The sequence below is a fragment of the Hipposideros armiger genome, unplaced genomic scaffold (genome assembly GCF_001890085.2).
Source record: "Hipposideros armiger isolate ML-2016 unplaced genomic scaffold, ASM189008v1 scaffold_826, whole genome shotgun sequence".
NCBI classification, from domain to species: domain Eukaryota; kingdom Metazoa; phylum Chordata; class Mammalia; order Chiroptera; family Hipposideridae; genus Hipposideros; species Hipposideros armiger.
Genome location: NW_017732176.1, coordinates 326,519 through 350,893, shown reverse-complemented (window position 1 = coordinate 350,893; position 24,375 = coordinate 326,519). Strand labels below are relative to the sequence as shown.

The window sequence follows — 24,375 nt, the reverse complement described above, 5'->3', positions numbered from 1 at the left end:
TGAGCCCAGGTCCTGACAAGACTCTGAGGTTCGCTGTTTTCAGAGGCGCCCAGAAGAGGCTAGAGTCTTTCATTCCTCTAGAGAGTGAAAAGGGAAGAGCTGCGGTCTCCCAAGTTCCTGGAGGCACTGGAGCTGGTAAAAGGGCTCTAAGGAAGGTGTGTGAAGAGTGGACTCAATCCAGGCTAAGCATCCTAGGGAGGGGGGCACAGTGTTCCCGGGCGAGGAGGGACATGAGAGCCATTCCTGCCACCTGTGCCCCATCAAATGGGTATCAATTTCATACCATGCTCCGCACCAGTTGTTTTACATCTGATATCTGGTTATATCCTCAACCTATAGGTTTGGTGTTACTATCCCCATTTTCCAGATGAAAAGAAATATGAAGGTGACTTGCCTAGGGTCTTGCCGGTAGAAAGCAGCAGAAATGACTCTTTGCGCTTGGATACCCTGTCTCGAATCCTACAGTTGCAATGATGGAAGAGTCCCATGTAACAGTCCTCCCAAGGTCAAGGGGAAACAAATGGAGGCAGCCAGGAAAGCTGACGGGGAAGGAAAGCAAGGGATTTGTGAGAGTCACGTGCCCCTGGCTGGCCGCCATGCCTGTGGGAGAGTGTCCCTTTAAGAACCCAGGTGTGGGTCAAGCACTGCACATAGTTTCAGTTTTGGCAGCAGCATCCAGTGTCCTGCTGGCAGCTTCTAGGAAGACAGGGTTGTGGAGTGGTCACCAGGCTATCCCTCCGAAACTGAGTCGACGGGAGAGAAGGAAGTGGCTAAAAGTAAGTGTGGCTGCTCTGGGATCCCCAGATGGGATGCCATATGGGAAGGGCCTGGGATGGTGGCTCAGGCAATCCCCTATATTTCACAACTTCCAGGCTCGCAGAGCGGAGTGAGGAGGACATGGGCTGCAGCCTGTGTGTCTGAGTGTGTGGTTCAGGAGTAGAAGTGCGTATCCCAGGGAGATGAGTCAGGACGGACGTGTGTAGGAGCCCCTACCCCTTGTGTGCAAAATTTCAGCAGGTGGGAAGAAGGAATGCCTGTGGTCAATATGTATAGTTATTCTCTAAGTTTGGTCTCTGAATTCCCTACTGACTCTTCCATAGGTTAATGGTGTGATTTTAGGTAAGTTATCTAATAGCGCTCTGGCCTCAGTGTCTTCACCTGTAAAATGTGGATAAAAATAACACCTATCACTTAGGATTGATGTGAGGTTCTAATGAGAAAATATGTGTGAAATTCCTTTGAAAACTCTAGAGCAAAATAACAATTGTTTGGTGTTTTTTGATTTAGTCAATTAGTCAATGATTTATTGAGCATCAGGCAGACCTAGATAAGATAATGCATATAAAGTGCCTGGCACATAGCAGCAACCCTTCTAGTCTTTGGCGCTTTCCTCCTCCAGCTTTCTGGCAAGGGCTCTTGTAGCCCCTTTATGAGAGTTTCAGGAGGATCTAAGATCCTTTCTAATTTCAACCCAGCTTTGCTTCAGCAGATTCCTGCCACGTTGAGGCATAACCTGTATCACTGTATCCTGCTCTTGCTAAGGTGGGAAAAGTTAGGTCCTCCCAGGTAACATGAGTAAGGTGGGCAGAGCCCCCTCCTAGGCACAGGCAGTATTCCGGGGTCCTGATGCTCCTCCTGGCTCTGCAGACATAGGCCTCCCCACCTCTGTGCTCTCCCCTTGCCCATCCTAACAGTATCCCCAAGCCAGCCATGGGACCCTTTGGCACAAGCGCAGCAGCTGTGCAAGCTCCATCCCCCACTACCCTCAGGTCTGGGGCCACCCAAGCTGCTGGTCCCATTTTGGACACAGACTTCATCATTGCTTTCCCCTTCACTAGAGAAATTACAGGTTCCTTAACATCTGGAAAGGGGATGTGCTGATTCCTGGGTTAGGATAGAAGGCAGCTATCTGATCTACCCAGAGCCAGCTGTGGAACTCTCCATCCCTCTCCCTGGTCTGGATTTGATGATGTAGAAGAAAGAGCAATCAACCAGGAGTCAGGAGAGCATCCAGCTCTGTGATCATTGCCTGTTCCTTAGCACTGCTAGATCTCTGTGGTATTATTTTATAGACAGTGTGATAGCAACAGCTTCCACTTAGTAAATCCACTTACCCCGGGCTTTCCCAGCTTCACCTCATCCCCACATGAAACAAACCTGAGAGGCAGACAGGGACAGTATCATGATCCGTTTTACAGTTGAGGAATCTAAGACTCCTTGAATTAATGTGGATGGGTAAGTTCAAACTTACAAACGAAGACATTTTGATCCAGCCATTTTGATTTGGTCATGGGGTCATTTTGACAACACCTAGAAAACAAAATACCTAACTTTTCTAAAAGTAATATTAGCCATGCATGTGCTCAGCAGAGACTCCCCCCCCCCCGACTCAGTCATCTATATCTTGCCCTCTCTCTGGGTGGACTGGGGCCAGGGTCCCAAATTCCCTGACATTGACAAAGTGTGATCAGAGTAGAAAAAAGCTTTGGACGCAATGTGTCTGGCTACAGAAAACAAATACAACATGCCCTACATGTGGTAGGTGCTCAATAAATAGCAGCTATTATTATTTTTCAGGAAGAAATTTCTCTGTTGGCACCTACTTCTGGGTTCAGGTGTCTCTTCATATGAACTATATTTCTTGTGAAAGGCAGAGAGCAGAGAACTGAACTAACTTCTCTAAAATTGTATTTCCTCTTCCCTCCTCTCGCAACTGCTTCCCCTCAACTTCAAGACCCTTCACAATATAGCACAGTAACAAAAAACTTATACTCTTGACCCAGAATACCTGAATTTGAATCCCATCACAGTCACTTACCAGCTGTGTAACCTTAGGCAAATTTCTTACTTCTCTATGCCTCAGTTATCTCATCTGTGAAATGATTTTGCCCATTTAATTCTATCTCTTAGAGTGTCTGTGGAGATTAAATGAGTGAACATAGGTAAAGCACTTGGAAATTACTCAGTATGTGACAGCTATAATTACTGTCCCCCATTTCTAACCTAATCCATAGCACATGTCTCCTTTTCCAGGCCATGTTGATCCAATCTAAGCATCTCACCCCAGTCTTCAAAGGATTCCCAATAAATAGACTTCTGTTCTCCTCTCACTCTAAGATGAGAAAAAGAGAAAATTATATTGATTCTAGAGAGTAGATGGGACAGAAACTAACATCTTTTAAATCCTGACACTACACTATATTCTCTCTCTCTCTCTCTCTCTCTCTCTCTCTCTCTCTCTCTCTCCTNTGGGACAGAAACTAACATCTTTTAAATCCTGACACTACACTATATTCTCTCTCTCTCTCTCTCTCTCTCTCCCTCCCTCCATGTTTTTTTTATTTGATCCTTACAGTGACTCTTTATACAAAGTGCAATTATGTCCAGTTTATAGATGAGGACTTGAGGCACAAAGAGTTTAAACAGACTGCCCCCATATCACATAGCCCCCAGGTGAAAGAGCTGAGAGCCAAGCTGATGAGTTCAAGCTGTGTGCCACTCTCCAAGTACACAGCAACTGTGAAATCAAGTGCACAGACCCTCATCGACCTATGCTTGTATAATTGCACCCTTTTACTGTTGAAGAGCACTTTCTACTATTTAAAGTGCCTCAATATACATTATCCCATTATCCCCTTCCATATTCCCCCATCCCACAATAGCCCTTCAATCTAGAAGAGTCAGGGACTATGCTGCCCATTTTACAGATGAGGAAGTTGAGCCTAAGTGGTAGAGCTCTTCTTCTGTAGCCTGTGATTGAGCAGGACTCTGGGCTCTGGGTTTTCCTCCATCCTCTGGGCTCCTCTTCATGCTACTGTCTTTTGAGTCCGCAGAACCAAGAAAGCATTTGGCAAAGTGAGAGAAATCCGTCCTGATTTTATCCTTCTCAGCGATATGAAGGATGTAACTATTCCCAATCTGATCGGTCTTTGCCAAGCAGCTGTCCTTGCCAGGTCCTCTCATGCAAGGCCCTCTGGGGATGGAGAGATTGAGCTAGTTGGCCCCTGCCTTCCAGGAGCCTACCTCTGGTAGAGTGGATGAAATAAATATCTACACATCAAGTAGAATGGGATGGAGTCCATAACCGGGGTTCTAAGTCTTTGTTGAAAGGCCATCTGGAAATCCACAAGGTTATTCCCAGACCAGCATGAAACTGGTATTTCAAATGCTTCATTTCTGCTTAAGTCTTCACTTTGACAAGGATGGGACCAAAAAGTCTTGAATCTTTCTAGCTCATACATTCTTCAGACCCCTTGGCTATCCTCTCTCCATTTAACTGCCCTCTGGAGTTCCAATTCCCTTGCACCTACATTGCCTTTACTGGGAGATGCTCCCCTACTCCAGGGCTTAAATAAACTACATAAATTATCCTAAGCTCTTACCTGGTATCACTAGTCTGAGGCTGTTCCAAATCACACAGACTGCTCTCCCTCCCTAGTGGTCCTGCGGTTTCCAGGTTCACTCTAGTCTATGCTAGGCCCCTGCACCCATGGGAGATGAGAATGTAGTCCCAAAGGACTCAGGCAGTGAGTGAGTAGGGGAAATAGGGGAAAGGGCCATTCAGTCCAGGCCAAGGAAAGCCCCCTCCCCAGCCAAGCCATCCTCTCCTCACTCCTCTGAACTTCAAGCTTCTTGCTCCTCCAAGTTCACACTCACAGGAAGTTCCCAGAAACTACCATGTTGGCTTCAAGTACCCATAGTGCATGCTCTCTGTCCCCTCTGAAGCCCCTGGGGCTGTGAGCATCAATTGCCCCTCTGCTGTGTACCAAACTGATAAAGAGCCCAGAGTGTTGAAGGTCATGTGGCTCACCAGCAGCCAAGCAAGGACCTGGTCTGGAAGATCTCCCACCCTCTGAAAAATGAAGAAACCTAGGATTAGATGAACAAAGGTTTGAACTCCAAGCTATGGGAGCTGAAGATCAGTCACTCTAACTGAAAGACAGCTAGGTAGATTAATTTTATAAGGAGACAAACTCTATTCTCCAGCATGCTATACACCCATGCCCCAATCCACAGTTGCGTAGACATATGTTATGAATATACCAGGGACAGTAACTTGGTAAAATGAGAAAGGTCTAGAACATTCCAGCCTCAGTAGTGAAAAAACAACTCCTATTTTAAGGACCAAGAAGGTGCCTTCCTACATGATATACTAGCCTATGAATATTCCAAAAGAACAAGCCCTCTGCTCATCCTGGGAATGATAACAGGATAGTGATTCAATCCTCTATGAGTCTCTGAACCCTCAGGTTTCTCATTTGCAACATGAAGGTAATAATATCTATCTCTTCAGTTACTGTGATGATAGATAAAGTCATATAAGACAAGAAGCTAGCAAAGCACCTGGCCTCCAATAAGTGTTATGCTCTTTCCTTCCTTCCTTAAGCAAATCCTTTGAATCCAGTTCCAGCCACCATGGAACTAGGACCTCCATGAGACATGAATCTCCCAGGTTTGAGACAAAGTCTGGTTTTGAAAGGAAAGGGTCTCTAACAATTCTCAGGCCCAGGGTTTTTCTTTTCAGCTGTTAGCAGAGAAATTGTGCTTCTAGTGTCGCTTTGGGCAAAGATTTCCTGCTCCTGAGAGCATGGGTGCACTTACTCTCCCATCCTCTTCCCAGGACTGGACTGTGCGTTTCCTCGCCAAGGTCACCCTCTGCCAGATTTGCTTTTCCAGCTGTGCACACCTGATGCTTTCATCCCTAGATTGAGGCTGTGCAAAGAGTACACGCGTGTAACCCCCCCCCCGCCCTGCGTGGACATCCACAGACAGCCAAGCATGTTATACATGACAGGAAGCCTAGGCTGAAGGAGGTCAGGACCCCCATTGGAAAACCTGGAACCTGACTCTGTAACCCAGAGTAAATCACTTTTTCCAGAGAAGGTCTGCATGCACCAGCTCAGCCCATGGGAAGACCCACTCCGATCCCACGGAAATATTAGGAAGGTTGCTTATCGAAAGGTGAGAATAGGAACCAGAATCAAGGAGAGACACTGCTGGTTTGGGCTTTTCAAACAGCCGGTGGCAGTTTGTCCTCCCACCTGCCACTGATCCAAGGCCAGAGCAAATGGCAGATGGTAGATTCCCTGGGACTCTGCAGCCATCACACCCTACATGTTTTAGAGGAGACAGACTTCCCAGCCTTCTGACACCTGCTCCTGCTTGGGAGACTCCCCCCATGGTTACTCCCAGTGCCCACTCAAGTGGTCCCCCAGCCCCTGAGCACATCCAGGTTGAGGCTAAAGCTGGTGTCTGGCTAAGGCCCCACTTCAGAGGTTAATCATTGTCCTGGTGTGAAAGGTCCAGGGCAATTAACCAGCATCAAGAGAACCTCAAGCAGCCACCTGACACCCATATCTATCCCCACCTCTCCTAACCTACTCCCCCTTCCTCTTCCAAAGAAGTGAAGAAACACAATACCTTTATCTCCACAAGGAAATAAAAAGGTTCCTTGCTGGGAAATTCCCCCACGGAAAAGAAATAACCAAGATAAACAGCTCTATTGCCTTTGGCTCAAGCTAGTGAAGGGAATCTCTGGGAGGGGAGCAGGGGCCAAACAGTAAAAGGTGCCTAGGAGATCAGTCCCGGACTCCCTCCTACTTTGAGCTTCCTTATCTTTATGGGGACTCATTACTGCCCAGTGCCTGTTAACATGGTTCTCTCCTTTAACACTCTTGCCAAGTTCATTCCAAAGTTTAAAGCCTGTCAAAGTCTGTGGGAACATGGGGACTCCTTTCTTGTTCTCTAGGCTGCAGCTTGGGCCCTGAAGACAGCTGTCAGGCTGGACCGTGGGACCCTCAACCCTCCCTAGCCCTAGGCTGTGTCCACAGATGGGACAAGGTTCACATGCGCTGCACCATCTGAGTGGCTTTGTCTTGGATTCTCTATCTTCGTCTGCCCAGCCTCACCAGGCAGGATAACTGAGGCCATAACATCTACATTTTTAACCCTGACCCCATTACCAAGTCTCTGGGAAATTGTGGGCATATCCTTCAGCATTTCAAGATCTTGGTTTTCTTATCCATAAAATGGTTATAATTATATCCATTCTGTCTTATTTAAAGGGAAGTTATAAAGCTCCAGTGAAATAGTGTAGATGACAATGCTTTGATAAGCAATGGGGGCTCAAGGGATAAGCATGGTGCTGTATTTGAGGTGTAATACAGTGCAGTGGGAGAGGTTAAGAGCTTGGATTTTGGAGTCAGACAAAGCTGGGTTCAAATCTTGCCTACCTCCCTCACTCCCACCCTGCCCACCCACACACTTGATCCCTATGTGACCTTGAGAAAAAGGACTTAACCTTTAAGCTTTCATTTCTCCGTATGTAAAATGTGGATAAGAATGCCCATCTCACAGGGGTGATATCAAGTTTAAATGAGATAACACACGTGCATTATTTCACAAATGTCTGGAACAATTGGTAAGAGAACAATTGATGGCGATTATGACCATCATTATTACATTTGCAACTTTAATCCTTACTAGCCTTCCTCTACCGGTCTTGGTTTATTCATACGAACACACCATAAAACATGCCAGCCCCCTTCCAACTCCCAAGGATGTTAGGAGGGCATCTGAGACAGAGAGGTGGGGCCGCTTGTACCATCCACAGAGCTGTTCCTGACATCTTACAGATCTTGCTCAGGACTGTGCCTCCCAGGTAGGGGTACAGAAGAAATGGCACTTGTGTCCCTGTCCTAAAAGAGCTTGCAGATGAGTTGAGAGGATAAAAATCTACTGTATAACTTTTTTTTTCTTTTTTAAAGATTTTTATTGGGGAATTGGGGGGATGGGAACAGTGCTGGGAAATTGGGGGAAGGGGAACAGACAAGTTGCTGTCCTTTTGTTCTTCAATCTAGTTGTGGAGGACGTTGCTTCACTGGCCCAAGTTGGCACCATCATTGCGCTCTTCCCAGGCGAGGCAGATCAGTCGCCGGCTTCTGGATGGCCGCTCACTGCGGCTGCTGGCCGCTCACGCTGGCTGCTGGCTACACACGGTAGCCCATGGCAACCCACTGCCACAGGGACTGCAGCCTACGCCGTCGCCGGCAACTCACCGCAGCCCAGCTCCAGGTCGAGCTGTTGTTCAGCATCTTAGCTGTAGAGGGCAGTGTCACTGGCCCTCATATGTGGGATCCGAACCGGGGCCCTCTGGCGTCCCAAGCCAGTTCTTAACCATCGCGCCAGTCGGCCGGCCCCAAAAATCTACTTTATAACTTTTAAGGAACAAAAAGCACTGTGAGGTGATGGGTCTTTGAGCTCTAATGGGAAAGTAGGACCATTCATTCTTTCAATAGGATTTATGTCTGTTACTGGACATACAAAACTAAACAGGTGTCACAGGAACGCTAAGGTCAACTAGTCTTGGAAGCAAGAGCTTCAACCCCTCATGCTATTGTTTTTCAGCGACCAAGCAAGAGATTGGCCTGGCGGCACAGCCCCAGGGGAGCCATCAGCCATGATGCTGTTCTTCCTTGCCTGCCTGCTGGCTGTCTTCCCAGGTGAGTCTGCTGGATCCCAGCTCACTCCCCGCAGGATCCAATTCCCTGGGGACACTGAGATCAGGCCCATCCCCAAAGATGCCCCCTTCAAAAGTTGTATTGCCTTGAGAAAGATTCACACATACACTGTGGAAAGGCCATGTCTGAAAATGGGTTGGCAATCAGAAACAAGAACAGCAATTCCTCATTTCAAGGCCAGGAGTCTACTCTTCACTGGAAATTATAAAAAAAACAAAAACAAAAACAAAACCCTTGAACCAAGCATCTGTATGAGTTGCTATGGGGTTTTGGGAAAATGGCTTATCCTTTCTGGCTCTCAATATTTTTATCTAGAAAACAAGAAACTAACCCACAATGTGTTTTTAGAAATATAAGGAAATAACAGACAGCAAATGCGAAAGTGTAACACCCTACAAAAGTGCTTTTTTAAAAAAATAAACAAGGGAGAGCATTAAATACGTTTGTATCCCAGTGTCCTTAAAATGGTTGTCATTAATGAATTACAATTAGACTTTAACAATAACTAATCAATCCTTTTACCCAATAGTACCAATCATCTAGCTGTAGCACCTGTAAATAATCCACAGAAGGCACACGTGTTAGGTGGAAATTTCATCTCCTCAGGGTGGGCTGTCGGAATCCTTTCAGCAGGATCCTTTACCTTCATGGCCTCAGAAAACCTGTCTTCTGTCCCTACAGTGGTCTCCATGAAGAGTCCCATCTTTGGTCCCCAGGAGGTGAGCAGATTGGAAGGCGGCTCAGTGTCCATCAAGTGCTACTACCCGGACACCTCCGTCAATCGGCATTCCCGGAAGTACTGGTGCAAGCAGGGAGGCAAGGGACGCTGCACAACCCTCATCTCAGAGAACTACGTCTCCAAGGACTATGAGGGCAGAGCCAACCTCACCGACTTCCCAGAGAGCAACTCGTTTGCGGTGGACATTGGCCATCTCACCCAGGATGACTCTGGGCGCTACAAGTGTGGTGTGGGCATTGTTAACCAAGGCCTATTCTTTGATGTGAGCCTGGGGGTCAGTCCAGGTAAGGATCCAGCCTCCTTGGGCTTCTGTGGGCAGTGAGAGGGAATCATTTCAGGTGCAGCAGGAGAGCTTGAGGAAGAATTTCCTGAGAGGGAAGGGAGTCCTGGCATGAGGTGGGGAAGGCTGTGGGTCCTTCTCCATCCGGACGCAAGAGCTTTTCAAAATACAACATGGGAATGGGATGGATAACGCCTACTTGGGAGTGGCAGGTGGGCCTTTCTAGGTCTTCAGGGCCTATAACATTTTAGGCTTTTACTAAGGCTCTAGCTTGGAAGAGCATCAGGAGGACAATTTCTCTTGTTGTGTTTGTTGCAGGTGTGACAGGAGCTCTATGAGCTGAGGGAGGTAGAAAAGGCAGGTAGAAATTTAGAGGTATCCTTAAATTCCTACCACTAGTGCGCCTTTTAGATCAAGACCTCAGGTCACCAGAAGGCTTCTTTTAACAGGCATTTAAAAAAAAACTAAAAAAAAACCAACCTGGGATCCATTAGTCCATCAACACTCTCCACGTAAACTAGATGATCAGTTCTTGCTCAAAGACCAGGGCCCTGAAGGGATGGGTCACTGAACAAGCATGTTCTAATTGAGAAAAGTAGGGGGTGGGGGGAGGAAACAAGGGCTCAATGACAAGAGCATTTTAGGTAATCAAGGGAAATTAAAAAAGAGGTCTTAAGAGAGGGAATTTGGAGGGATACCCAAGGATATGTTTTGCTCCTTTGCAATATGCTTAGTATTATCTGTAGACCCAATGAAGAGTTGATTCAGGTGGTCATGGAAATTCATAAATTTGAAGAATCTTAAGAGCCAAGGAGAGCTTAAAGTTGACCCTATGGGGGATGTCCAGAAGAACTGGTGTCAATGGGTACGCAGCTTCTGATCAAATGGCAGAAATTCATTCCTTCACAAGGAAGCACGTTCCATGTTTAGACCATTCTAAATTTCAGAAACTCTCTCACAATACACTCAAATCCACCACCCTATTCTTACATTCATTCTGTTCATGTCAACATATGTTAATTTGGACACCTGCTGTGAGGGCATGGAGCTAGGCAGGGGAGTCAAGCATGAGAAAAGCATGTCTTTGCTCTGGGGGAACTTCCACTCTGTGGGCAACATAATTAACTATACAGAAGACTAGATGTGTAAGTGATACAGATGTAAGTATCAAGAGAGCGTAGAGGAGGGAGAGAGATTAGTGCCAGCTTGGGGAGGGCTTCATGGAGGAAACAGCAATACAGCTGGGTGTTGAAAGACATATCGTGACGGTGTCCCTCTGGGGAGGAGGACATTCCAAGTGATAGGGACACCCAGACTCTCACTGGGAACACTGAGAAGTCCTATGTGACAAAAAAAAAGTCAAATCATAGCTTATCCCGCACCCCTCACCTTGCAGGTTTTGCTTTCGTAAATGGTACTCAAGTCTACACAGAAGACCTGGGCAAAACAGTGACCATCAATTGCCCTTTTAGTTCTGAGAATTCTATGAAGAAGAAGTCCGTGTGCAAGAAGAGAGGCCAGGCCTGTCTCCTAGTCATCGACACCGAAAACGTCGGCAACAGCTACCAAGGAAGAATCCGCCTTGAGATTCCTGATACCAGCCAACTAGCATTCAGCGTTGTCATCAACCATCTCAAGATCAGCGATACTGGGACATATGTCTGCAAGACTGGGGATGGTTCCAGCATGGACAAAAGTGATGTTCACCTCCAAGTGCTAAAGCCAGACCCTCAGCTTGCTTATAGAGACCTGAGGGGCTCGGTGACCTTTAACTGTTCCCTGGGCTCCAAGCTGGAAAATCTGCCCAAATTTCTGTGCCGGGTGAGCAAAGACAAAAGCTGCGAAGTGGTCATCAACACCCTGGGGACGAGGGCAGAGAACTTTAAAGGAAGGGTCCTGCTTACCTCCAAGGAGAATGGCTTCTTCAGTGTGCATATCACCGGCCTGAGGAAAGAGGACGCAGGGCACTACCAGTGCGGTGCCTACTCTGATAGTGAGCCTCGGGAAGACTTGATCCAGGACTGGCAACTCTTTGTCAATGAAGGTGAGACTTGAAAAGGGGAGAAGGGAGAGGTGGGTGTTCTGACAGGTGAGTCTCTCCCTGTGAGTCTATTCAATGTTCATCAGTCAGTTAACAATATCTGCTCACGGACAAGCCCTGAACCAGATGCTCTGTGGACAGCTGTACAGGACAGCTAGAAAACACAGCCTCTGCCTCGTGTTACCTCCTAATTCTTCTCTGTCATCAAAGGCCTCTTAATGGCTGTCCCTGAACAGAACTGAGGAGAGTGCAGCTCCTGACTGAGGCAAGACAGCAGATTGTTGTCTAGGTTTCAGAGCGCCACAGTGAAAACTTAACATGGAATCCCAGTGCCGTGCAGGGCTTGCAAGGGCCTTCTGTCCCTTCTCCCTGATCCTTAAGCAGGATGGCACCTCATGCCTCACACTCAGGTGGGAGAAGGAGTGACTTATCTTGGTCTCAAAGCTTTTCTGGAAAGACAATGAGCATGCCTCCAAATTTTCCTCTCCAACATCTCTTAGGATTATTTGTTATTCGGCATGATCTGGCCTACTTAGCGAGACTTTGGCGAGCCACCAACATGGTGAAATCTTACATCCCTGCTCCTTCTCACCCCGGAGCACTCTGCAGAATCGCCCTGCAGAGTCAATGTCACCGACCTTGTGGCTTCTAAGGGGCTCACATTCCCTGGCCATCATTTCTCTGTCAATCTTGGGTCCTTACCACATTCCTCAGCACCTTCGGTCACCCAGGGTTCTCACTGAACCTCAGCTTGAGCTTGGAGAAGGACCGTCCTTCTCTTTGAGACAGTCCTCAGGGTCCTCAACAGTTAAATATATAGTTTATATTTTAAATCACACTGTTCTAAATTTTCTTAGCTTGGAGAAAATTCATCTGGCTGTTTTTATGAGACAAGCTAATAAACAGACAAAAACTTATATCGAGGGGGATTTTTGTAAGAAGCCCAAAGAGAAGGGCTGATAGTCTCTCCTTCCAGTCCCTGCTCTGAATAAGGCAGGGGAAGAGAATGAGATGCCCTGACAAGTGGTGAAGGTCACTGGGGTCTGGTTGGGTGGCTCCAGCTACAGGCTCTGGGACACAGGAAAGTCTCATTTTTCTGAGGGGGGTAAGGTAATTAGTCTAAACCTCACTCCTCACCCTGGCTGAGACCACGTTGCCATCCTTCCATCCCATTTCTGTCTGTGCTTCTAGAGACGATGATGCCCCGGAGTCCCTCTGTGGTAAAGGGCGTGGTAGGAGGCTCCGTGGCCATGCTCTGCCCCTACAACCCTAAGGACAGGAACAGCCTGAAGTACTTGTGTCGCTGGAAAGAAGCTCAAGCTGGCAGCTGCGTAAACCTAGTGAGCAGCGAGGGGCTGGCTCAGGAACAACGCAAGCAGTATGAGGGCAGGCTTGCACTCTACGAAGAGCCAGGCAATGGCACCTACACGGTCATCCTCAACCAGCTCACCCCCGAGGATGCTGGCTTCTACTGGTGCCAGACCAATGGTGATGCTCGCTGGTGGTCCACGGTGGAGCTCCAGATTGTCGAAGGTAAGAGCTGAACGGGGGGCAAGAGGAAAGGGAGGCAGCCCCAGGGCTCCTGCAGTCAGCAACAGCATCACCCCCCAGCCCCTCTTTCTCCTACCTCACCCACCTCCATGCTGATGGGACAGACCACAGAAGAGAGCCCACCTGTGGACAGGTCCTGTTTTCATAACAAGCACCCTTCCCTGCATATACCCCACACTCTTCAGACTACCACACACGGCACCTTCTATCACCGAGAACACTGGACTCTTTTAAAGCCTATGGGTGTCAGCTGAAGCAGAACACAGCTCTGTATTAGCCTAGAAAAGAAGAGGAAGGACAGGTGGTCATCCATAATAATTATTACACAGGTGCATAATTACATTTCTTATCTATTCAGTATAATGTTATTCACAGTGCTGTCCAAAGAGGAAATGGGCTGTGGGGACAAAAGTCTCCACCACAGTCACCTCCCTGCAGCAGCAGCAGCAATGTCAACTTCTGTGCCTATTTCTCTCTCCCTCCTTGCTCCAGGAGAACCAAACCTCAAGGCACCCAAGAATGTCACTGCTGTGCAGGGAGAGACTCTCAAGCTCCCTTGCCACTTTCCGTGCAAATTCTTCTCCAATGAGAAATACTGGTGCAAGTGGGGCGATAAAGGTTGCAAGGCGCTGCCCAGCCAAGACGAGGCTCCCGGGCAGGGCTCCGTGAGCTGCGACCAGAATAACCAGCTCATCTCCTTGACCCTGAACGCTGTCACCGAAGAGGATGAGGGCTGGTACTGGTGCGGGGTGAAGCATGGCCTCCAATTCGGAGAGACTGTGGCTGTCCATGTGGAGGTCAAGGAGAGGGGAAAGGGTGAGTCTCCCAGGGCAAGGTCTGCATGCTCCCAGGGACCTCAGAGAAAGGGTCCTGCCCAACAGCTTCTCCATTGCGGGGGGGGGATGGGTGCCAGGTTTGGCTCTAAGACATTGGGGGCAAGGGAGATTTATCCCCACAATATCATTTAGTCCTGCAAAACAGCATCCCAAATAAACACACAAACTAAGAAAAAAAAAGTTGTTTTGCCATTTAACCTCAGCTTCAAGACAAGCCTCATAGTTGCCCCTTCAGACCATTGTAAGCCTTTTTGTATGTAGAGATCTTTACATGGAAATTTCAAAGTCACTATCACATGCAGCACACTCCACCAAAGCCTGCTCTCTCAAAAGAGGGCCAGATATCTTCAAATACAAGGTCTGATAAAGAAAGTTAAGACAACCTCTTCTACGAAGCTTGCATTTTAAGGATCTTTTTAAAATGTCACATGAAATGTTTTATCCCTAATGAGGATACTTTTAGTCCCCCTGGACATGCTCTTTTGTCTGGGTCAGGTGGGTCTGGTTCACTGAGGGACCCAGAGACAAGTGACCACCAGGGGGCAGCACTATTGCACCCAGCTCTACAGTCAGAGGACTTGGGCAGCGTTTCAAAGCTGTGAGAAGTCTCTCTGTGCCCAGATGATGGGTCAGCCCTTACACACAGTTGGATCTATGATGTGGAGCCTTGTAGATGGAAATGAATTTGACTTTAATGGGACAGAGATCATCTGTGACTAACTAGAGAAAGACCGTCACCCTTCCATTTCTAATGTCATACTAGACCCTACTCTAACAGCTTTGAAGTCTCACACTGACTCATCAGACTCCCTTACCTCAAGGAGTGAAAACATAGAGAAAGAATCATAATTCAGCCCTATTCTGCTCTCTCCAGGATCCAAAGATGTCAGCCAAGCGAATGCTGCTCCTGGCAAGGAGGTGATAGAGCCGAGGTCCAAAGATGTCAGCCAAGCGAATGCTGCTCCTGGCAAGGAGGTGATAGATCCACATGTCAGGGAGACTGAGAACAAAGTCATTCAGGATTCTAACCTTTTTGCGGAGGACAGAGCAGTGAAGAGTCCTGGAGATTCAGCTGGTGGGAGCGGACCACCTGCAGAGCCTGGCAGGTGAGGAAGGACCCGGGCTTCCAGCTCGGGCAACATCCTAGAGGCCAAGTACCTGGGCCAGCAGGTCTGGGTAGGAGAGCCTTTTGGCCCCCCGATAATGGGGACAGCCCTCGCTGCTTCTGCTTGTGCTCAGGAGGGGCCAGTGGCACTCTCTGTCCTGCTCCCATGGCTGGGGTGGTGTTTACCATCCAATTCAAATGTCCTAGGCCTGGGATGCAGAGAAGGCCCAGTCCTTGCCTTTGCCACATCTGGGAAAGCTTCTTAGAAGAACAGAGCTAGAGAGCTGGATCAGGAGGAGGGAGTGGATTAGCCTGGGAGGGAAAACTAGCCAGAGTCAACCTGCCCATCGTGGGATCCCCAGGTTTCCCATTCAGTGACTAACCGACTCAATCTTCCTTCCAGCTCTGCAGGTCAAGGAGGGAGCTCCACAGTGCTCGTCTCCACCCTGGTGCCCCTGGCCCTGGTGCTGGCGCTCGGGGCTCTGGTCGTGGGGGTGGTTAGAGCCCGGCACAGGAGGAATGTTGGTGAGCCCCCGGATGCTCCCTGCTTCCCACCTCCAACCCCTTGGGGGCGGCAGGGGGAGAGGAGAGGGGAGGCAGGCTGCCAAGGTTCCTGCTCTTTCATAGGCTCAAGAAAGGGTTCTGGGAAAGCAGGGTGGGAAAAGATAAACCCACAGGTACCCAAAATTTACATTAAGTGCTGCTGTCTAAATGCTGTTTCTGGAAGGCCATCCATGATTGCTTGGGGTATAAGCTCAGAGGCAGGGCTGCCAGGAAGAAGAGAGCAGGGTTCTGGGGGATGGCACTTCCAGCCTAGTTTGTGAACTAACTGGCTGTGTGACTTTGGGCCCCCATTTCATGCCTCAGTTTCCTCATGGTTCAAGACAAGGCTCAAAAGGTTGATTTGAGGACAAAACAAGGTGCTGTACATGGAGAAGCCAGAATGATAAACAGGGATCTTGGATTACTGAGTCTTGATTATCTGTGAAAAAGGACTGGGGAGAACACTCAGAGCATTTCCAGTCTGCTTTGGGTCATAGTCAGAGATGAGCAACCAGAGACCTTCTGCCTTCTCAGCTGTTCTGTGAGGCTCCCTCTGAGAGTAACAACATATGTCCCCAATCCTATCCCTGCACCAACTCCTCTTTCTCCTGGACAGACCGGATTTCCATTAGAAGCTACAGGACAGACATTAGCATGTCAGACTTTGAGAACTCCAGGGACTTTGGAGCCAATGACAACATGGGAGCCTCTTCGGTCACTCAGGAGACATCTCTGGGAAGAAAAGAAGGTATGTCCCTCACTCAAGGGGATGCCTGACCCCTGGGAGAGTAAGAATTAGAACTGACTCTGTATCTGGGGTGGGAAGAGAAGGCTAGTGAAGGCTAACCTACCCCCTCTCTTCACACAGAGGTCACGACCACCACCGAGAACACCGTGGAGATGGAAGAACCAAAGAAAGCAAAGAGGGTAAGGGTGAGGAGGGAGAAGAGGTCTCACTTGCATCACAAGGAAATAAAGCATGAGGGACTGCAGTTAGACATGAGGAAAAACTACCTCAAAGTCGGGGCTGATAGCAGAACAGGGAAGGTCGTGTAAACAGTGTTCAGGAGAAATGTTTGAGGGCGAGACGTATCTTCCTAGTTGCGGTATTGATGTGGTTGGGGCAGAGGTAGGAGGTGGGCTGTGTTTATAGGCTGTAAACATGCAGGAGGGAGAGAGCCTGGGGGCGGGAGGGGGGAGGAAGGCAAGTAGATGAAAGATTTGGCCAACAGATAGGAAGGCCAACGACCAAATGCTGGTGATTAAGTGGGTCCTCCTCCTGGGCTGTGGGGCCCATGGACTTCAAGTCACAGGAGCTTGCTCATGACCAGGCTTTTTCCAGGGCCTGGAAGACATTTGCTGGTGGTGGACTATTGGATAGTCACTAGAAGTCCCTCTCCACCCCAACCAAGTGCTACATTACTTAAAATTGTACCAGAGGTGACTCCTGCCTTTGGGTCACATATTATCCTCCCCTGTGCCTCCCTAATCCCAAGGTGGTAACATTTGCTATCATATGTACTCTCCCTCCCTCACAGAGGCGGAGACCCCAGCATTTGGAACAATTAGGGGAATGAGTTAGTTCCGGAGACAGCCTTCTCCTCTAGCCTTGTGTTGTGTCTCTGGGCTCCTGGAGAAAGAAAAACATAAACCACTGTAGCTGATGCTAGCCTAGACCCCCTTGGCCCCCATGAAATGTGTGGGCAGAGCTTCCGGGGACAGGCCCAGGTAGCAGAGGTGGTTCCACTCCATGTGTTGGAAGGAGGTAGTGAGACAGAGGGAGATATTTTTAGAAGCTGCTACTTTCTGTTTCTCAAAATTAGTCCCTCTTGGTGAGCATGGGGCTGTGCTAAGAATAGCGGGTCAACACGGGCATGGGTTGCTTGGGTCAAGGTCATGAATTAGGATATTTAACGTATCTTCTCTCTCCGAGCCCCACTCGCTGAACCAATGCTCCAAACACTGACTCCTTTCCTGTTGCTTCCCCAGTCCTCCAAGGAGGAAGCTGACATGGCCTACACTGCCTATCTGCTCCAGACCAACAACATGGCGGCCGACGTCCAGGATGGCCCCAGCGAAGCCTAGACTGAGCACCAGCTGTCTCCCTCTACCACACTTAACAATCATCTTCAGAATCACATTGATCCTCAAGGCCCTCAGCTTCGGGGGCTCTGCTGCCTGCACTCACACCCCACCTAGGCTTTTCCTACCTGTCCTCGGAGAGTGTCCTGGTCCCACCTCAGTGGCATCCAAACCTGACCTCATTGTTCCTGTTGAGGGTGAGGTGACGTGAGTTCCCACCTGCAGCTTATTTCTAATGAGAAAGCCTAAGGTGTGGAAGGAGACTTGAGATCTTAAAGGGGCCTTGCCAAAAGAAGAGAGATCCAGTGGATGGGGAGATCATTTTAGAAAGGAGGGCCATTTGGGGCTTCTCTGCACCCTTATTATGGGATTTCAATAGGAATTGATATTCCCCACTCCATCCCTCCATTTCTTATGCCTTCCTCCTTTCCATCCTCTCTTCTTTTTTTCCTTCATTGAAAATGCATTTCTGAATCCTCACCAGAATCCAGGTGCTCTACTAGACATGAGGACAGAGGCTGCACTCCCAGTCTGCAGCCTTTCTGTAAACATCACTTGGAAGACACAGCTTCTTGGTGTATTTATACTTGCTACGACTTGAAATCCTCATCAGGTGTACTCACCTCTGCCCATTTTTGGAGAAATCATTAAATGCCTGGAATTCTAAGGCCTTAGGAATCATGTAACATGCATAGGCACACGTATAACGAATCATAAACACACATTCTTACCATTTTACAGGTGTGAGAAAATTGAGGTCCTGAGAGGTGAAGAGATTTGCCCAAGGACACCAAGTGAGATACTCCACTGTCAAAACTAAATTTGGTTTCTCTTGGCCAGGGATCTATAAGAACCCCTGCTCTCTTGTTGGAGGCAGAGCGCTAGAATAAGGAGGAAGAGGAGGAGGAGGAAGGAAAAATGTAAATGGAGACTGATCTCTCACAGGCCCCACCTCAGGGAATACAACCCTTTCCCTTTCTGTCACTCACATGGACCTAAGAGGATAAAAAAATGGTCAAACACTCATAGCCTCTGTATCTGAAGAGGCCTGAGTAGAAGGAAAGAAAAACAGTATTTGAGGTGCCAAAGAGGGGCTGATCTCCAGAGGGCTAAGGTGTAAGGTCTTTTTTCCTCTGAGCTCTGTGCCTCAACCAGCATCTACAAGTTGGCATTTGCTAACAAATCAATAATGTAACTTAATAATAATTAAAGACCATGATTGTCACCAAGGAGGCTCAGACTGCATTTGTCCTCCATACCTTCTGTTTCCAGACAACCTTTTCAGAGCAGTTTGCTTTGGCTCCACTGTCGGGTACCCCAGGACATTTGTCTAAACCAAAGTTTCCTCGATCTCCAACACTGGGCTGAGGGGGGACTAAGAGACGGCCTCCAAGTGAGACGAAGATTATCCTCAATAAAAGAATAGTTTGGAGTCTACACCAATGATAAGGCCCCCAAAGCTCTGTGTAAATAAGAGTAAGACTATTTATAATGGAATAAACTGACAGCAGGTATAACCAGTGCTCCTCTTAGGCCTGTAAAAAAAACCAAACAATCTTGGTAAAACATCCATGGAATACTTGACCTTGAATCTCATACCTTCCTGGGTATCCTCCAAGATCAAGAGGCTGTTAATCAAAACTCAATTAACCAAATGAGTCAACTCCCTTCATAGGAATACCACATAGAAGTTAGTTAAAGGATAACTTAGATTTTAGATAACTTAGTGCCCAATCCTGAGTTCATCCAAAATCGCTTGGGGGACAGTGATTCCATAAAGGACTCCCTTGTCTATTAAGGCCATTCCTACGTTCTGGTACTAAACCTTGTCATATCCTGTAAGCCCCCAACCCACCCAGACTCCTCCTCAGGGCCTGTGGGTGTGCAGAGCTCTCTCTGGGAGAGAGTTCTTCTCAGCCTTCTAGCCTGCTGAGGTGGGGCCAAACCTTTACTTGAACATAACGCTCCTGGTGCCATGTGCTTCCTAAGCCTGCCCTTGAAACAACTCAGACTTCAGCCTCCCTTGGTGTCAATCCCACCAACTGCAGTACCCAGTCCTGATCCTTGGGCTCCTCCCCAGCCAGGAAAGGTGGTCATCAGGAACATTTCTCTGTTCTCTACAATGGGGATGCATATCTGACTTCCCCTGAAATGACAGCAAATCACTCCAGGAGAACTAAGACTAGAAGGTGTGTCTGAACCTATCACCGTTGTACCCTCAGGAAGCTGCTATCTGACCTACCAAAGGGTCATGGCTGGGGCAGAAGGATTCAGGCACAGCTTCTGTATTAATGCCAATAATTGCAAGCCAATCCTGAGCTCACGCAGCCTATCCCAGTCCCTAGAATCAAAGACTAAGAAATGTCACTAAAGCTGTAGACAATCGTACATTATTCTTGATCAATATTATCAACAGGTGATAACAAGTATAACAATGTACTGCCCAAATTCCACCTACTCCTTATGCTGCACGTTTGACAGAGAAACCCGTCTGATCTGTAGCCAACATGGATTATCTAATAAGTTAAAAGTGACCATTTGGAGTGTGGGTGGGGGTGTTACTCATTTTCAAGGACTGCTGTAACAAAGTACCACAAACTAGGTGGCTTAAAACAGTAGTCATTTATTCTCTCACTATTCTGGAAACTAAAAGTCTGAAATCAAGGTGTCAGCAAGGCCAGTTCCTCCTGAAAGCTCTGAGGGAGCATCTGTTCATGTTGTTCTCCTAGTTTTTGGTGGTTGCCAGCAACCCTCGGCGTTCCTTGGCTTGTAGAAGTATCACTGTCTCTGCCTCCATCATCACATGGCCTTCTCTCTGTGTGTCTCTCTGTGTTTTCACACGACCTTCTTATAAGGACATCAGTCCAGTTTGACCTCATCTGCAAAGTTCCTTTTCTAAATAAGGTGATATTCTGAGGTTCCGGGTGGACATGAATTTTGGAGGAACACTATTTTCAGCCCAGTACAAAGGGATAACAAATTAACTGTGGAGTTGATGACGATAAACCAATTAGCAATGATCAGTATCCAGCAACTACTCAGAGAACTACTTAAATATTTCTGATGACAAGAAAATCTTCCTTCAGTTCTTGAATTATCTTGATGTTTTTCATTTGAAAAATCCATTATGTAATAATAAGTATGCATCACTAAGGCCCAATAGTGGTTGCGAATCTGTTTATAGTAGCAGTTGATTTGGGTTTGTAAAGCTAAAATATACTTCACTTGCCCAAGACTTTCCGAAGACTCAGGAAAGAACATCTCCTAAGAATAGTGGACAGCAGAGAGGAACTGATTGTGATACGGTCTGTGGACCTGGTCTCCAAGGCAGAGAAGTAGAGTCCCCCCACCCCCTCACCCCCAAGCTTCTCTGAAATAATGAACTCTACCAGGGAGTCTGTATAATAAAAACAGTAAGAGATCATCTCAGTAAGACCACACATCTAAGTAGATGGGCACTGAAAGAAAAGATGTAAGGCTGAGATCACTGGTCCCCAGCTGGCCAGGGAAGTGAAGCAGGAAGGGAACCAAGGTCAAGCTATAAGATTCTAGAGCTAGGGGCTTGGTAAGCCCTATGTATGTTAAGACTGATGAAGTATGGGTGGCCTATCCACCCTCACTAAAGCCAAAAGTTTTTGTTTAAATGTGTGAAGGTGAATATTCTAAAATTCAGGTCTTTGCTGACAAATCACATTAAAATTCATCCAAAATTCCCACATATTTGGGTTCTAACCTTAGAGTCCCAATTGGAATATCACTATATTCAGGAAAGAAATCTTCCGTACCAAAATTCTACCATTTCTTGTAGCAGGAAGTCATGAATAGGCTAACCTCTCCAAAGCCCCATTCCTGCAGAGCAGCTCACTCGGGGGCAGGCAAGCCTATGATCCAAGTTCTTGGAAAGAGGGGACTGTAGGATGCCTGAACCAGGTGCCTCTACCTGGCCGGGCTCCCTGGTGAGTCCTGCAGGCAGGGGGATTGTCGTGGGCTGTCTTTGGGGAGAGCAGTGTTGAGTCATGGAGAGGGCCGCTTGAGGATCTTAGCTGTCAGCCCAGAAAGGCCCAGGGGGAGGCCCTTGGGAGTCTGGCCATGTGGGAGGTCAAAGTAGGGTGATGCAGAACCCATAATGACAACCTCCACCTTAATGGCCACGGTTAGTCTCCATGGCACTCATACTATATTCCAGGGACTGTGCTAGGCCCTTGAAATGTTGGCCTCATGCAATCCTCACAAACACCTTATGAGGAATGTTCTTCTTATCCCATCTGGAACACAGGGAGGGTAATAAAAGCTAAGTTACTATGGAGATTAAATGAATTTACCTAAAGGACTTAGAACAGTTCCCAGTGTATCGTGCTAGTGTTGCCTCCACCCTCCTATCAGCGGGCTCTGAATTTTTTCCATCAGGTTCATCCGTTCTGATCAAGCATTGTTCTTAGAGGACTTTTAGCCATTGAGCTCTGGCCATCAGTGCGTTAGCTCTTCAGACCTTCTCCTGGGAGTAGGAGCACCAGCGCAATACAGGAGCCCTTGAGTCAGAAAGGAGAAATGAAATTTAGATGGGGGAAAATAAAGGAGGGAGAGGAGAATACGGATGGTAAACTTTTTCCACTTTGCAATTTCGCCAGGGGTCAGTCAGTCTTCCCTTAGGGCCCCAACCCCGAGACCCTAGGGCAGCATCTGCCGGTCGAGGCTGGACAGACCAAGGACTGGGAGTTTTGATGCCTCAGACTCCAAACATTCACTTCCTGCCTGGCAGTCCTCAGGCCCCTAATTCTTGCTCTTACCAGCCCAATGTGATGTTTCTGAGGGTTTGATTTGGGCCACACATGATGTGAAAATCTCTCCTACCCACTCATCCCACACATCCTCAGCACTGCCTGGCAGGCCCCAGCCGCAGCACAGATAACCCTTCATCCTCACACACCGCACGTTCATGCATCACACGCTCACAACCACACAACACACATTCACACACTCAGCCACACATCACATATTCACACATCCCACAACACACATCATACACTCACATATCACACATAACACATTCCCACACCACTCCTCCCACGGTCACACACGACGCATACTTCACATACTGTCTCACACATCACACAGCACACACTGGCACACCCACACTCACACATTCACACCCACAGTCACACCCACAACACAGCCCTTCATTTATTTTCTTTCTCTCCAAGGCAATCCCGGGCCGGGAGCCCCACAAATGCCAGAGCCCAGCTGTGTGACAGCTGTAGGGCACTGGAAAGGGTCCTTGAATTTGGGAAGGGTGGAGGTAGATGGGAGCGGAGACCTCTGGCAGCCACTCACTCTAAGCAGAGGCCTGAGGCTGCGCGCTGACACCTTGGCCCAGAGTGCCTAGAGGGAATCACAAGTGCAGCTGCTCTGGGCTGGTGGAGACACAGATAGGGGTGGGCAGGGCAGGCTGCCTGCCCCCACACACGCTTCCTCTGCACCTGCTCTGAGCCTCACATTCGACTTCCACTGCGGATGTCGTCGTTTTGTGTTTTGGAGAGCATGTGACAAATCTGGTGTGTGGGGGCCGGTGGGGAGTGGTAGACATGGGACCTCTGAAGAGCCTGGACGCTCTGTTAGCCACATCCTCCCAGAAGGGTGTAAGAACAGCTTGAGTCCTCTGTAGGCACAGGAGGCTGCAATGCCTGGAGGTGGGGCCCTGGAAACCCACGTAGGATATAACATCCAGAAATGAACTCTGGGAATCCTCCAATTAATGACAGCCCCATATATCTCCACATTAAAGGGTTTTTAAGGCATGGTTTCTGCTAGGCCTCATGACAGCATGTGAGGTAGGCAGGGCAGGGATCATCTCTATTTCATCCATGAGAAAACTGAGGCCCAAGGCTAGAAAGTGCTAGCAGGACCAGAACTTAGGTCTTCGGACTAGAACCCGAAGCTCTTTCCATGATACCGCGAGGCTGATGGCCTCAGTATCTCTCTCTTCTCCATCAGTCACTGGGTCACGCCCTTGGACCCTTGGGGTCCTGAAGGGATTGCTCTGCCAGGCTTTAGGCAGATTTGTTGTGTGACTTGTCACACCCTCTCCTGGCATCAGCCCTGTGGTCACTGGACAGTGGCCTGGGTCCCTGCCAGAATAGAGCCTTAGGGAAATAGTTGGGGGAGATGAGAGTTGGCTGGTCTGAGGTGCTGGGTGAGCTGTGGTTAAGACTTCAGGAACAGTGTTCTGTAGGAGGAAATGCCAGGGATCATCTAACCCCGCCTTTGTTTTCTAGATAAAGAAATCAAGGCTCAAAACCCATACTTAGTATTCCCACATAGTAGGTGCTCAAAAATATTAGTCATGCTGGTGGGAACGTAAATTGGTCCAGCCCCTGTAGAAAATAGTACAGAGGTTTCTTGAAAAATTAAGAATAGAATTACCGTAAGACCCAGCAATCCCTCGTCTGGGTGTCTACCCCAAAAATCTGAAAACATTTATCTATAAAGATATATGTATCCCTATGTTCATTGCAGCATTATTTGTAGCCAAGGCATGGAAACAACCAAAGTGCCCTTCAATAGATGATTGGATAAAGAAGATGTGGTACACATACATGACAAGGATGGATCTTGAGATTAGCATGCTAAGCAAAATAAGTCAGACAGACAAAGTCAAGAACCATATGACTTCAGTCATATG

At 48.0% G+C, this 24,375-nt stretch overlaps 1 protein-coding gene across 1 annotated transcript; it reads left to right on the top strand.

Annotated features, from left to right (window-relative positions):
* The first annotated feature begins 628 nt into the window (after positions 1-628).
* Positions 629-18,925, top strand: PIGR (polymeric immunoglobulin receptor). The gene is made up of 11 exons (XM_019629128.1): positions 629-776; positions 8,407-8,501; positions 9,201-9,542; positions 10,935-11,582; positions 12,771-13,112; positions 13,623-13,946; positions 14,841-15,072; positions 15,475-15,596; positions 16,231-16,362; positions 16,483-16,541; positions 17,604-18,925. The coding sequence occupies exons 2-11, from the start codon at positions 8,459-8,461 to the stop codon at positions 17,697-17,699; spliced, it is 2,340 nt and encodes a 779-aa protein (XP_019484673.1). The 5' UTR covers positions 629-776; positions 8,407-8,458; the 3' UTR covers positions 17,700-18,925.
* Positions 18,926-24,375: the final 5,450 nt, after the last annotated feature.